This window comes from Myotis myotis, unplaced genomic scaffold, assembly GCF_014108235.1.
Source record: "Myotis myotis isolate mMyoMyo1 unplaced genomic scaffold, mMyoMyo1.p scaffold_m19_p_4, whole genome shotgun sequence".
Classification (NCBI taxonomy): domain Eukaryota; kingdom Metazoa; phylum Chordata; class Mammalia; order Chiroptera; family Vespertilionidae; genus Myotis; species Myotis myotis.
In genome coordinates this window covers 37,162,704-37,178,972 of record NW_023416346.1, presented here as the reverse complement: position 1 = coordinate 37,178,972, position 16,269 = coordinate 37,162,704, and the positions used below count along the sequence as shown (strand labels likewise).

General features: G+C 38.8%; 1 protein-coding gene across 1 annotated transcript in view; it reads right to left on the bottom strand.

Moving 5' to 3' along the window:
• Window positions 1-16,269, bottom strand: part of TENM1 (teneurin transmembrane protein 1) — a 124,905-nt gene that overhangs the window by 106,037 nt on the left and 2,599 nt on the right. The window contains exon 2 of the mRNA XM_036305883.1: window positions 15,325-15,557. Within this exon, the coding sequence (XP_036161776.1) occupies window positions 15,325-15,557 (233 nt within the window). The remainder of the gene's footprint in view (window positions 1-15,324; window positions 15,558-16,269) is intronic.

The window sequence follows — 16,269 nt, the reverse complement described above, 5'->3', positions numbered from 1 at the left end:
CGATTGAACTACTGGTGTAAAAGCCTTCAAGCTTAAGTTTTCATCCAGAAAACCAAATAAATGAAGCTCCATGCTGTACAACTTGCTCAGGAAGAACTGGGCCATGGGTGGTGTCTGCACATTTAACAGTGACACCCAACATTAATAAAGGTGTGAGTTGTGTTTCCTTGCTTTATAGATGTAGACGTGTGTGTAAGAGACTGGGGGAAGTAGATGGTTCTAGTTCAGTTGAAATGCACATCTCCTATTTTACTTTTGTGCTAGAGTTCTTGTTCAAATGATGCCTGCAGGACTCAGGAAGTATGGGCTAATACAAATGAGGTTTACCAAATACAAGCTGAATATTTTATATTCACCCCCCCCCTAAAAATTCTTCAAACATCAAGTAACTACACCTATGACACCACTCAGATACATTTTGAAGAAATGCCTCTGTCATCCTAAGGAAACAAACTGCCTCACAAGGGTCTTCTGTGAACAATTAGCCGAGGAAGTAAAGTTCATTTATTGCCCATGGACCAGCGAAAAACTAATTGTAGTTGTTACACTCTAGGGAAAATGACTCTCTTGCAAGGTATGTGACTGACCAAGAGATTCTAAAAAAAAGCAAACTAAGTAGAATATCTTGGCCTGGATATGCAATAAAAGCAGGATATGAGGAAGTAAGCCTGACAGTGCTTACTATTCACAAAAATGGGCTAACTCAACAATTAAAATTTCTGTAGGATAATCATTTGGATATAATGTCCATTCAAAAATAACACAGAGGGCCCATTTATAATTATCTCAATATCTGTACATCTTGACTAATGTAGCTAATGCTGGAAGAGAGGTTAACAGTCAGAAGTGGCAGACAGTCATTTGCAAAAGGCAGAGCAGAGTAACAAACACTGTGTGAATACAATTTTTAAACCCTTTCAGTGGAAATTTAAGAGATATTTAGGAGGAACGATTTGCACTCAATCAAGAATATATGATTACAATAATATCACACACACATGCACACACACACACACACACACACACACACACAACAGCTGAGGAAAAGAAAAAAAAATAGCCAAAACAGTTGTCTGATGACACAAACAATTCCTCTGACACTCTTTTTTCCATGCTCTGATCTGCAAGTTTGGCAGTCTGTGGGCACAAGAAGGTGACATTGAAAAGTACTGAAAAAACTGGGATGCCTTGTTCAAAGGGAGCTGGTGACTTCCCTAGCCTTGTCTTGATTGAGATTGGGTTTCCAAGGCCATTCCCCCACCTTTTTTTCTCTAAATTCAATCACCCAGACATGTTCAGGAGAGATATGAGAGGAGGAAGAAAGTTTGGGACAGAAGCTGGGAGATCCTATTGTGAGACTGACTGTGACTTTCAAAAATTTACATAATCTTCCAGTCCTTAGGTTTTTACCTTTGTCTACTGGTGAAAATAAAAGCCGAGCTGCCCGTGTCAGCGGATTACTGTAAAGACCAAATAAAATAACACCTACTTTATCTGTGAAATCTTTCTGAAAGGTTAACACATGTGATGTTAATATTTATGATTTTGATTAACTGTTAGTTTTCTGGCATCATGCTGTGCTTTATCTGTTACCTGCTTCAGCACCTCTTGACTTAGATGGCAGGAAGCCTATGTGCTATTCTGTCAGCATCTCCATGCAGATGGTGATGATGGTCTGATAGGATTCTGGGTTACTTCTCCAGTCAAACTGGTCTATGAACTGGCTCTGAAACACACCTTTCACTTTCCCATCACTACATTTTTGCCTGCACTATTCCCTGTGCCTGGAATGCCCTTGCTTTCTCCTGGTATAATTCCTGTTCATATTTTGAGACACAGTGCAAGTCTAGCCTCAATAATTACAATATACAAGGTACAGTAAAAATTTGTCCATATATTTTTAATTTTATTATTATTATTACTAGAGGCCTGGTGCACAAAAATTTGTGCACTCGGGGTGGGGGGTCCCTCAGCCTGGCCTGTGCCCTCTTGCAGTCTGGGACCCCTCAGGGGATGACCACCTGCTGGCTTAGGCCTGCTCCCTGGGGGATTGGGCCTAAGCTGGCAGTCAGACATCCCTCTGGTAGCCCGGCAGCCCTCGGGGGATGCCCACTTGCCAGCAGGGAGCAGGCCTAAACTGCAGTCGGACATCCTTAGCACTGCTGAGGAGGCAGGAGAGGCTCCTACCACCACCGCTGTACTGGCAGCCATCAGCCTGGCTTGTGGCTGAGCAGAGCTCCCACTTTGGGAGCTCACTGACCACCAGAGGGCAGCTCCTGCATTGAGCATCTGCCCCCTGGTGGTCAGTGTGTGTCATAGTGACCAGTCATTCCCAGTCTTTCTGCTGTTAGGGTCAGTTTGCATATTACCCTTTTACTATATAGGATAGAGGCCTGGTGCACAGGTGGGGGCTGGCTGGTTTGCCCTGAAGGGTGTCCCAGATCAGGGTGGGGGTCCCGCTGGGGTGCCTGGCCAGCCAGGGTGAGGGGCTGATGGCTGTTTGCAGCTGGTCACACCCCCTTCAGGGTGGGGGTTCCCACTGGGGTGCCTGGCCAGTCTGGGTGAGGGGCTGAGGGATGTTTTCAGGCTGGTGGGTGACTGAAGCTCCCAACCTCTCCTTTTTTTCTTTTTTTTTTTTATTCTGGGATTTATTTACCTTCTATGGCTGTCACTGGAGCTGAGAGACGGCTTTAGCTCTGAGGCTCGACTCTAGCTCTCAGACCTCAGCTGCTGAAAGCAGGGATCTGGGTTTGTTTGGATTCTATAATTGAAACACTGTTGCAGCTCCAGCTCTGAGGCCTCTGCTGCTGAAAGCAGGTATCTGGGGTTTGTTTAGCTTCTATAATTGCAACATTGTTTCTTAGAGTGCTGCTCAGAGCCAGGCTGCAGCAGGCGGGGAACCTTGGCTTCCTCCATCACTGGAGCAAGCAAACCTCATGTTCGCTTCAGCTGCCTAGCTGCAGGCCGCCATCTTGGTTGGCAGTTAATTTGCATATCGCCCTGATTATCCAATGGGAAGCGTGTCAGAGGTATGGTTGATTACCCTATTTGTCTATTATTAGATAGGATTATTATTATTATTTTGTTAATCCTCACCTGAGGATATTTTTCCATTGATTTTTTTAGGGAAAGTGGAAGAGAAAGGGAAAGACAGACAGAAACATCCATGTGAGAGAGACACATTAACTGGTTGTCTCCTGCACATGCCCCAACCAGGGCCTGGGCCGGGAAGGAGCCTGCAAGCAAGGTCTGTGCCCTTGACCAGAATTGAACCCGGGACCCTTTATTCTGAAAGCCCATGCTCTATCCACTAAGCCAAACCAGCTAGGGCGCTCATATATTTTTTACAAAAAGTAAATTTTTATTGATTTCAGAGAGGACGAGAGAAGGAGAGAATCATTGATCATTGCCTCCTACACGACTCTCACTGGGGGTTGAGCCCCCAACCTGGGCATGTGCCCTGACTGGGAATCAAACTGTGACCTCTGGGTTCATATGTCGATGTTTAACCACTGAGCCACGCTGGCCAGGCTTGGTTGATTCTTGTATGTGCCCTGACCTGGGATAAAACCCACAACCTTTACCTACAGGGATGATGCTCTAACCAACTGAGCTACCTGACCAGGGTCATTTTTTTTTTTTTTACTGTAATGACATTATAGCATATGTCTCCTCATGCACATGTGTACCTATGACTTTCTACATAATTTGTACAGCCAAGCTCTCACCAGTACCTCTCTCCAAGTATTTTAAATATATGGTTGAAATGATAATTATGTCAGGGCTGTATATATACAACCAATGAAGTTTGACAGAAGAGAATTTGAATACAGTCAAGGAGTTTTGAAAACAAAATGTTTGTTACTAGTCTTGAAAAACAATCCTGTTATTAGTTTTAAAACTTATTTACTTATCCTCATTCTTATCATCATACTTTATTCAGTACTTAATCTGTGCCACGTACTGACTTAACCCATATGGTGTCATTTCATCCTCTATATTACCCTACAAGGAAGGCAGATGCACAATCTCCATTTTACAGATGAGAGAACAGCGGCTTGGAGTTGTTAATAATAAACTTGGACTCAGCTTTATCTGCCTGATTCCAAAGTCTTTAGGTTTAATTACTATAAACACTTCCTAAGTTTTCTAAATTTCATGAGGCCCAAATGGGAAAAACACACAGTACGATTTAAGGGTCATTGAAAGGTCTGCCTATCTGCCTTAAAAATGACTTTACTTCAGGAAGGTTTTTATCTAGGAAGACACAAACTTTAGAGACCTTAAGAAAATATATTGCTAAACCTGACCATATAGAAGTTAGGAAACTTCTATATGGTTAAAAAAAGAAATGACAAAGTTGGAAAATATTTGCCACACATATGAAAGACAATGGGATGCTTTTCTTAATTTATAAGACAGAAAGATCAACAGCTAATAGAAAAATTGGCAGAGGATATGAAAGTAAATTTACTGAAAAAATACAAATGGTCACAATAGATATAAAATAACACTCAACTTCATTTATAATTAAAGAAATTCAAATTAAAGCTACAAGCTATCATTGTCCACTGATCAGAGAGGGATATATTAAAATATTTAATGACACTGAGAACTTCTGAGGTAATAGCAAAATGGGCACTCTTATAATTATTGGTGTGAATATGTTCAATCTTTTGGGAGGACAAGCTGGTAATATCTACTATAGAGAAAAATTAACCCTATGCATATACTAACAAAAGTGTTTCAAAACATATGAATTAGGTTGTTCAATGTAGCACCATAGTGCCAAAAGATTAAAAATAACACCACATGCCCATCAAGAAACAAATGGCTTAATAAATTATGGTATATCCATGTTATAATGTCATACAGTGGAAATATCTTCAGGATATATAATCAAATGAAAGAATCAGGGTAAAAAGTAATTTATATGAGTCCTTTTATGTAAGGGAAAAATACATATGAAGGAATTGCAAGAAACTGGTTACCTCTCAAGAGAGATACTGGAGTGTGTCTCTTTGAGAAGAAGCCTGGAATTTTCTTTCTGCACCTTTCTATACAGTTCAAGCTTTCAAACCATAGACCAATATTACTACTTATTATTATACTAATTTTATGTTTCAATATCAATGGGGCTTATCCAGATGGTAAGATTATTTGCCATTTTAATTTGTATTCTTTATAATTCTTTCTTTAAAAACAACAAAAGTACTTTTCACTACTGGCATGCCAGGATGTCTCCACGGTCTTCCATTTCGATTCTTTCTTGATTTATGGTACTGCCCCTTCAGCAGGTCTCCAGTAACACGCTCAGATGAGCGTAACCCATTGTCACCCATCTGCACTATGACACCCCTTTTGGAGAGCTGTCATTTATGAAAGCAAAGACACCTGAGTCCTCAGAGATTGGCCATAGGACAGGACAGTGTGTGTGTGTGTGTGTGTGTGTGTGTGTGTGTGTTTGTGTGTTTAAAATATATATTTTGTTAGATTATAAAAATAATAAATGCTCAGAAAATTAAAGAGAAGAAAACAAAATCACTCAAAATTCCTTATGCAGCAATTACCATCGCTAACATAGAAATTTACGTAAACTTCCTCTCAAACTTTTACCTCTGTGTGTACACACCACCCCTGCACCCTTACAGATGTAGGAGAAAATAGTAATACAGTTTTGTATCCCGAACCTTCCATTGAATATTATATTGTGAGTATTTTCCTTATACTGGCAGAGTTGTGCCAAGTTTTGGGGATAGTAGGAGCAGTATGACCTGCATGCAGACAGTAAGGGGAGTGCATTTTCGGTAGAAATAGTAAAAGCAATAGTAAAACTGATGAATAGCAGGCCTATGTTTACTATCACCAATCACTGGAAATTGTAAACAATGTCAATGATCAAATATCCCTCCCACTGTCCCATCCCCCTTCAGTATACTGCTGCATGCCCAGCCAGTTCTGAGTAGGGAGAGAGAAGAGGAAAGGCTGAACTTCTATCCGGCAAAGACAGACAGAAAGATGAAGGGTGGGGCTCGGAGTTAGCCAGGGGAATCCCTGAAAGACTGAATGAAGAGGAGACATTTCAAACATCCTCAACTTGACCAGTTTGCTGCTTAGACAACTTTAGAGAATCTGCTTGACTTAAAGAAAAACAAACCTAGCAGCTTTCTTACATGTTTAAGGTAACTTAAGCCATTAGTTGCCTTTAAAACACTGGTCTATATGCCTTGTGTAATGCTATCTATAATCCTTAATCTGAAGTGGTTCCAAATGTAATCAATTGATAAATTACAAAATAAAATTGGGCTCCCTGGCTCCATTTCCAGCTGTGTTTTATTCCATGATGATGTTAAAATCAGGGATTTCCAAAGACATCTTGGTTTGCTGCATGGTGTGTGAGTTTCATACTCTATACCTGCTAATTGAACCAGTATTATTGGATGATCAATTAATGTAAAAATGTCTTCTGATGACTCCTCTGTTGTGGAGTGAATATTCTGAATTATCTGAGAAGTCAACATACTGTAGATTTCAGATTCCTTCAAGAATCAGCAAAGCATGCTAGACTCACCAGGAAATGACTTCCTCATTTCTTAGATTTTATAGTCAGCTCCATGCATTTGGTAAATTTGAAATTACTAGGCCATCTTGTAACTGATGGTGGAGCAATATGGGACCATGATCAAAGGTTTTAGCTCTAATACAGTTTCATGTTTTAGAACCTTAAAAACAAACATTTTGCATTGAAAAAAATTTCCTAATTAACTTCTGAAGAATTTGTACATTAAAACATCTTACCCTGCTGGAGAAGACTGATAAAGCAAACATACTACCGTCTGCTGAACAGAAACTGTACTTAGAAGGAACTTGATATTCTCATAAAACTTTTAATAGGAAGAAGTGAATCAAATTCCTTAATTACCATTTTATGGTTGGTAAAAGGGCAAATTACATGCCATCCATTTCTAAATTTCAAAATGTCTCTGGTGCTTTTAATTAAAGCTGCCATCTAGAAACTACTAAAGCAATTTTATGCAATTAGTTATTTATAGGTTACCATAATACACCATTCAAAATATGACTGAAGTGATTTGCAGTGTGTTAGTGTGTGATCTCTGTCATTTTGGTTTGATGGGGAGAGGGTTCTTCTCATTGTCAGCTGAGGTGATTCTTAAATGGACAGACAAGAAAGATGTGACACTAAGGAGCTGTGCTAAGGGAGTAAAGTTATTTTGGCTGGTGATCTGAATAAAAAGAGTAAGAACCATAATTCCCATGTCTGTCCTGATATGTAGGGGTCTAAGTTTCATTCTAAACAGTACTACAGAAGTATATATCACTGTTATTCCCCATCTCTCCCCTCTTTGTTGCCATTCTGTCAGATACCTAGCACTCCACTTCCCCATGCTACATGAAGTAGCTCCCACCTTGGCTTGTCTACTCAGGTGATCTCATCTATCCAAATACATCCAGCCTGTGCTCCATGCCTCCAAGTCCCCTATTAAGTGTCTCAATGAAGAATTAATGTGTTGCTCTCCCAGGCAATATCCTGCCCTAAACACTTAAGTTCACATCTGAAGAATCTCCTTATGGAATGAATTTAATATTGAAATGGTACTCTGCTAAGGGAATTGTTTTGGTTAGGTGGGCCTTGTGTTTGTGTGTGTGGGGCTCCTCAAACTACATGTACAAGGAACCAGCACTAGAATTATTGCATCTCAAGGTTGGGAGGGATCAACTAATTAAATCACAACTAGAGGCCCAATGTACCAAATTCGTGCAAGGGGCTCAGCCCTTGCAGCCCCAGCTGCCTCAGCCCTTGCAGCCCTGGCTTCATTTGGAAGGTCGTCCAGACGGTCGTTCTGCTGTTCAGTCTAATTAGCATACTAGCTCTTTATTATATAGGATACCTGAATCTGACCCTATCTTGACTCTTGCTTCTTTAGTGGCAACATTTCTCCCTAGAAATAATGAAGTCTCAGACTGACTTACAAGGACATGGAACTTGCAAAGTAACTTATTCCATGCTTGGTCACTATGTTAAGCAGTATTATTTTTAGCAACAAAATAGAAAGCCTGATCATAATGGTAGACACCATTTACTGTATACACACTACATGCTGGGCACCGCAATAGGCACTTTACATGCATTACTGAACACTCTGTTGCATAGGCACTATTACTTAGCATACTAACTTCACAGACATGGGAGCTGAAGCTCAAAGAAGTTAGGTGACTTACCCAAGGTCACACATTAATTGAGTGGTGGATCTGGGATTTGTATACAATTCTGTTTGACTCCAGAACCTGGAAACTTATCTCTCATGGCATTTGGCCTCTAAAATATTATTTCTGTGCTTGCTTGAGTCTTATGCATGCATGAAAATTAAAATAAATGCAGAAGAAAAAGTAATTTAATAATGTATCTGTAACTTTATAAAACTTGAATTAACTTAATGCAGGTTTCTCTGTATTAACCATGGATATTACCTAGACCAATTAGCCAAGGTTAGATATAAGTGCTTTTCCATTTGTTGACTTTTCCACCAACAGCTTATGGCTTCAGGACTGTGACAGAAAAGATAGAAAGGTTCTCATGTTCCAGCTGCTGACATAATATAAGATCAACATTTTTGACCATCATAAGCAGATGAATTAGACCAATGATGAACAACATGAACTCTCACTCTGGCTGCATAACAGGCACTAAGTCTTTTGGTGTCGCTACTATGAACTGAGCTACCAATATATAATTTAGGAAAAAAATCTCCAGAAGTGGAAACAGCATGGGATCAGTGAGCAATAAAGAACAAATATTTTGCTTGAATTTGAAGGCTTTCTCAAACATATTTTTCTCAAGATGCCTCTGATTCTAAGACAAGTATGTGGGAGAAAAGTTCTTACGAGAAATGCCTTGAAGTTGAGCTGGGAATTTGGCGATGGGTGGTAGAATGTTCTTCTCCAGAAATTCTACTTCACTAAGGGGTTGTTCCAAACTTTTTCCATATACCTCAAGACTTAAACTTTACTTCCTCATTTTTAGCAGAATAAATCCACTTCTCTGAGAACACTGAGGCTAACAGAATGATGTACCAGCAGCCTTCTAGCTCCTTCTGCCTAAAACTTATCCTTACATCTATAGATTATCTTAGGTTGGTCTCTTTAATCTCCTCATCAATTGAAGATCTATTTCCTTTCAGCTTCCTCCAGACTTTGTTTCATCATTTATTCTGTCTTCTGTATCTTTCTATTTACCTATACTATTGCCCCATCTCTCTTATAGAAAAAAACCTCCCCAAGTGCCTTGTCCTCTCACTTCTTATCACTCTATTGTTTATATCCAAGCTTCTCATTAGAGTGATATTCAGTAGCGGTGTTTATTTTCTCACCTCTCATTGGCTCATCAAATAACTGAACTCTGGCTTCCACCTCTACCACCATTCAGACCACCAATGGCAGTCACCAATGAGCTCTTCATTGACTAATACAATGGCTACAAATCTATTACATTTGATACTGTTTTTGTAACTTTTTGAAACAAACTATTATGCTGGCTTCTTGGATACCAAACTCTCTTTGTTCACCTTTTCCCCCTAGATATTTCTTTTCTCTTTCATGAGATGCCACCCTATAGCCTACACTGTAAACATCAGTACTCCCTATGATTTCTTTGCCCCAGCCTTACTCCAGTGCATTTTCTGCCCTGCCACCAAAATAATCTATCAAAAATGTTGCCTCAAATTCTTTGCCTATAAGATAAAATTAAAACTTCCTATTCCTTCCCCTTCTCTTATTATTTTCAAATATTTTGACTTTAACAATACTGATTTATTTATAGTTTCCTAAATATACCATTCATTTTACCCATGCATCTCTTTGTATACTATACTCTCTCCCTCATAGACACCAGTGACATCAACAAGATGTTACTGATCAGGGTTTTAGCATCTTTCTGATAACCCCAAATTTAGCCTTTTGGAATAGCATGTAGATGCCAGGGCAATCAGTAGAGACTCAGGATGTACCTCAGATTCTTTTTTTTGTCTTGACACTATCATAACCAGATTTCTTAATTGCCAATAAAGTTAAAGTAACTCATATGATTAGGATAATGAATATCCTAAAAAAATTTTGAAAGCCATCAATATTTAAGGATCATTTCCCTCCTAGGGAATGGCTCAGGGGTTGTTTGAACTCATCTGGATATTGCCTAAGACCTGCTGAGTGCTGAGGTCAGTTTGCTTAAAGATGCACATGGAAATAGAGATATAATCCTTGGTGAGGTCCAAGGGAACCAAATTGAGTCATTGATTAACTTCATCATGTCCAGTCACTCCTTCACCCTCTATATCTACTTAAAAAAATAAATGAATTCAGCTTGTCACAAATTTTATTTTATATCCCCACCTAGTACCATTTCACATTCTGCTTAAGTACTTGGTCATCTATTACATGACTCATTAGTTTGAGTTCTCTGTAGAATTAAAGAAAGTTGCAGTAAAAATAATAAATGGAACCTAAGTTTCAACTACATCATCCATGCATGTTTTAAAAGCATCTTTCAAAGTCAACTCAAACTCATATACAATGCCAGGAATTAGCACACCATCAAGCTCTTTGCTAAACTTTTTTTTCCTTGCCCCATTACATTGAAGTATTGATGAGTAAAATGGCAAATGTTTCCCTTTATTGGGACTCAAATCAAAGTATTTAAAACTAGATCAGATAAAGATTTCTTCCCAGAGAAGTATCCACGGGCTATCTATATATATAAAAGCCTAAGTGACAGTCTGACCATCTGACCATCCGACTGTCCGGTAGCTGTGATGCACCATGACCACCAGGGGGCAGACTCTCAATGCAGGAGCTGCAGAGCTGAGGTGACTTTGTAGGTGGGGTGACTTTGTAGCTGCGGTGACTTGGCAACTGCGGTTCTTGGATGATGTACCCAGAACCAGAGAGGAGGGAGCCTGATTCCAGGGTGCATCACCTAAGAACCGCTCTCTTGTAATTCGGCACCACTCGGGGGATGTTGGAGAGCTGGTTTCAGCCTAATCCCCGCAGATCAGGCCGAGGGACCCCACCAGTTCACGAATCCATGCACCAGGCCTCTAGTCTTATATGAAAATCTATTCAGGGACACTTCCATTTTTTCCTTTAAACCAAATTTGTAGTTACCAGTTATAGTCAAGAAATTTAATAAAGTTAAGGTTTCCTGCCTCCACCCCTTAAGAAAATGTTGCTGAAGTTCCAAAATGCAGACTCTTCCAAAAAATGTGACAAACTTTCCTGGAGATTTATTTGAATAATTACATTTACAAACTATGTAAATGCTATGTAGTACACTAAGGGTACACTACCAGGTCGGAAAAGTTAGAGGAAAAGATCTAATAAGAAAAGGAAGGTAGACTAAAAGTCATTTATCTTACAAATAAAAATGTATTGTTCCCATTAAATAGATTTTATTAGATTGAAAACCATTTTCCAATATTTCCTACCCTCAACAGAGACCATGGGTTTTAGCTGCAGGGCAGACAGTATGGGATAGTGGAGGCCAACTTGGTTTGAATTCTAGCGTTATCTGTAAACTTTGTGACCCTGGTAAATTTCTTAACCTATCTAGTCTCTGTTTCCTCATATATACAGTGGGGATGATACTATTGGCCTTTTGCATAGTTGTAAAGGTTAGAGATACTGTGTGTTAAATACCTAGTACAGTGTATGACACACAGTAGACAGTAAGTTATAATTGTAGTCATTTTAATACATTGAGGCTTGGAGGGAGATCATCCCAAGCCCTTCAGTTTACAACCGAGGAATCTCAGGATCCAGTGTTTAAATGACTACTAGCCCAGTGAAACAGAATTAGTCAATGGTACATTAAGTCTATTTTAGTGTTCAGGGAAATGAAAGCACCATGTGGTACAGTAACTTACACAGGGCCATTCAAAGAAACCCTGGCATTACATAGATTGAACAAAAAGTCTAGGTTCCCTATCCCCACATTCATTGCAACTTGCTACCACTTATATATATATCTTCATCCAATGGCTTTTGACCTTTTACCTTTGGCTGACTTTTAAAATCCCATTTGATAATTTATTCCAACTTTAGGACATATGATCTCAAAAGCAAATTTTACTTCATCCTATTTTTAGAATAGATTCAGAAAATAAATTAGCTGTCTTGCAGATTAACATTTATTTGACTTACCTTGCATAATTAAGGACATGTTGGAGAACCTGCCCGTAATTGCAATATGTTGCTTGTTAAAGTCTTAGGGCAAGCTCTCTTTCCTAACCTCAAAATGGTACTCCCTAGATGTACTTTTCCATTCTCTACTGATCTATAGCTTTTTAGCTTTTCTTTATTAGCTTCTAGGTGGAAAGAAAAAAAGTCAAACCTCTCCTTAAAGAAACCCATTATACATTTGCTGTCTTGTAAGGGGGAAGGAAGAAAGAACTGAAGTGTATGGTAGTTGTTAAGAAAAAAAAAGAAACAAATTGTTCCTTCTTGAGAGATAAAGAACCTGCAGGAGAACCTCAAAGATATAATTAGCAATTAGCAAGACTCTCCTTTCAATTTGCACACTGTGTTTTAATGACTTCTTGCATGATTTTTCCTTCTTGCACGCAAGTCTATGAAATTGCCCTGCAGCATTCCATATAATGAGAATCTCACTTCTGATTCACTGCCAAGGGTGAGTGCTGTCTATATTCGGCACAGAGATAGGTGCCTTGGTTAAGTACCTAAGAGTTCTGACCAGCCTTTTCAAGAGTGACTGATGTCTGGACATAGGTTCTGCTATCTGAGTGACTTTGAAGATCACTAACAGGGTCTTCAAGCACTGTTAACATAGTTGAAGGAGATGTGGTGGATACTTCGTGTGAGTCACACATTCCCTTCCTTTAAACATCCTCCTTCACTCACTGTATCAGAGCAGATGTTGCCAACATCAGCTCAGTACATTAAGTGAAGGCAGTCTTAGATGGATTAGACATTCAGCTATCTGAATCCTCAGCCAGATGTTCTTAGGGTTCCTGAATGCGTTGGGACCAATCAAGAATACCAGGTTATTGTAAAGGCCACTTTTGGATAGAAAGATGAGTAAATATAGCCAAAGGAAAATGCACTACTAGCTATGACAAGAAAAACTTAGTTTAATATTAACTTTAATAGATACATAAATTTTGGCACTCTCATTACTGATGCTTCAGGAGTTCATGTAAATCCTCTTCATCAGGATTCTATTACTGCTACTTTCCAAGGGGGCCGGGGGGGGGGGGGATCTGCAAGGAACCGATTATCTGCTTTATTTGAAAAAGCCAATATGTGGCAGGTTGAATGTGGTAGATGAGATGAGTGGTTTTCATATTAGTGGCAACTCAGGAGGATGTCTATTTCAGGCATAATACAAGCTAGATTCCTCCATATTTCTTATGCAGAAAACCTTAAAATACTCACAAGTGTTTTAAACCTGTGTAAAGGTGGGACCCAGCCCATATTTCCCTGAAAGATGAGCTAATTATATGTTGCCCCTGAGTTCTGCATTCAATATTCAAGTATGTGATGTGGACCTACTACATGTAAGAAATGAAAGCTGGCACCAGAGAAGAAAAAAACATTTCAAAACACTTTAACATGATACTTGGGGACTTACGTTCCCTTAAGGAAACAAGTTTATCTGCTTTAAGCACCACTGAAATTCCTCTTAGGAATACTTGGTGTAGGTAAAAGTTACTTAACTGATCAATTACACAATAAACATGTGTAGTGGATCCCACACTGTGCAAGATATTGCCAACGAGGTGGGGAAGATTCAAAAGAAATATTAGATGTAGTTTCTCATCTCAAGCAGCTTACTTCAGTAATAAAAAAACCCTCCCGTTCATGAAAGAACTGCTAAGTAAAATAAGGCAAAATATAATCAAGTGCTAATTGGGTAGTGTAGACACTGTTAAAGAAATTCAGATTTAATTGGCTGTGATTATCCAGGGGGTTTTATGAAAGGCGCAGATATAACTTGAATATGGCCTTGAAGAAAGGGAAAGCTTTAAACTTTGATTGTGGTTGGAATTTAATCCCATATGGCAAATGTCAAATGACTAAAGAGTAAACTCTTAATATTTGAAATAATAAGTGAACATCTAACAAATTAAACACATTGGCTTCACTGTATCTTTTTTGGCATGGAAAGATGTTCATAATAAATTAAGTATGAAAAGCAGATTTTAGAACAGCATTCTGTAAGATGACTCCATTAGTAGAAAATAAAATATATGGTAGGCATAGAAAAAAGTCTAGATAGATATATACTAAAATGTTAACAGTGGTTTTCTATATGTGATAGGATTATGGGTGACTTTATTTAAAATATTTTTGCATTTTTTTAATTTTTGTGCAACTGTTGTGTTCTATTTGTATAATAGTTAAAAGAGATCACATTGGCTTCTTAAAAACCACTAAAATGAACACTTCATAAAACCAACTAAAATAAAAGCACACATACATACACACACACACTTACACACCATCTTGAAGAAGGAATAGAGAAGAACGAGTAAATAATTAAGCAGATAGAGTGGATGATTTATGATGACAGACTTAAAAGTTGATCCTTCAGCTTATGGCATAAGATGGCAATATGATCCAGGTCTATAAAATCATGAAGCTAATTGGAAGAGCACAGATTTATTAACAAATCCCAGGCAATAGAACCGAGCATTGGTCCGTAAGGATTGAGAAGTAAATTTAGGACAAATAAAAAGAAAGGCCATGCTTTCACAGAAGGCAAAAAGAATTGGAATTTGTTATCCAAAGGATGATATAAATTGAAAATATACATAGCTTCAAGAATGATTTAAATTAATGGAGAAAAGGTTCATTAAAGGTTGGTTGTTAAGCAAAAGCCAGAAATGTCTAGAGTCTGTGAGATATTCAACATATTTAAATGTTAACAGTGGTAGAAGAAGCCTGCATTTTTGAGGCTCTCTGCCAGCTAGTAATTAACCATTTAGTTGTTGGACTGTTGGGAGTTTCTAGGAAGTAATACCTGAGGAGAGGTTGGGGTATCAGGAAGGCACTCAGGGGGCTCTGGATAACAATTATCAACCAGAAAAGTAGCATTTCAATATTTTAATAACAGTTATGACTATACTAATGCATATTGGCTAAAATTTAATCCTGACTGTTCCTTTCTTCTGGGATAGACTTGAGATGTCTGATAGAGGCATATTGAGATAGACTACAGCATGGCAATGGTCTTAAGAATTGGAGAAATTAAATTAAATCTTCAGATCACCAAAGAATTTTTTTTTTTTTTACCTCGAGGGCTGTTCAGTGAAGCTTCCGATGCTCTCCCACCATCTCCACAATGACTCTGGTCAAATGGAAGGCACTGATCACCTGTTCCTGCCACCACTTCAAAATTCTTAGTCAGATCTTTTGTTTCCACAAGAGATTTCAACTTGTAGACTTTTCGAGTATTGGTGTCTGATAGATAAAGTGATTCAGACATAGGGTCCATAGCCAGATAGTATTTGTGAGCAGGACTTGTGCTAAGGAAGAGAAAGGTAAAGTTATTCAAAGAAATTTGTTCAGTATACAACCCTGGGGGCTGCCTTTCATCACACAAATGGAAAATTCTCTTAACAGATGAAAGAATTCAAGTACCTTCCTTCTTATGTACTGAGTAGATGGATACTTCATTTTTCTAGTAATGGATCTGAGTATAGAAAAATTCACTGCCACTGCTAACCTATAATAATGCTGATATTTCAATACCATCCATTGTGGGTAGAGGAAAAAGCAGAAGAGAATAAGTCCCAGGAGGTCATTTTTTCATACATACTTTTCATACCCAGTTCTCCAAATACCCACTAGATGACTGCCCGGATGTCTCACAGTCACCAATTCCCAAACATGAAGTTATTCTCTTTTCCTGCCGTTCCTATCCCTCATAAACCTACCTCTCTTCCAGGCTTCCTGACTCATTTGCAGACACTATCATCCTTCCAAGCTCCTGTTGTAAACTGATACTTTATTTTGTTACTGAAATTGTTCTAGCTTTAACCCTTGAGAGCAGAATTTTTATTGGCTGGTGTGCCCCTTTGACATACCCCCACTAGTGAGGGGCCGGCCTTCCTTCCTTCCTTCCTTCCTTCCTTCCTTCCTTCCTTCCTTCCTTCCTTCCTTCCCACTTCCTTCGTTTTTGGAACTACAAGATGCTCCAGGTTCATCTTATGTAATCCCTGTCCCAGTATTACAATG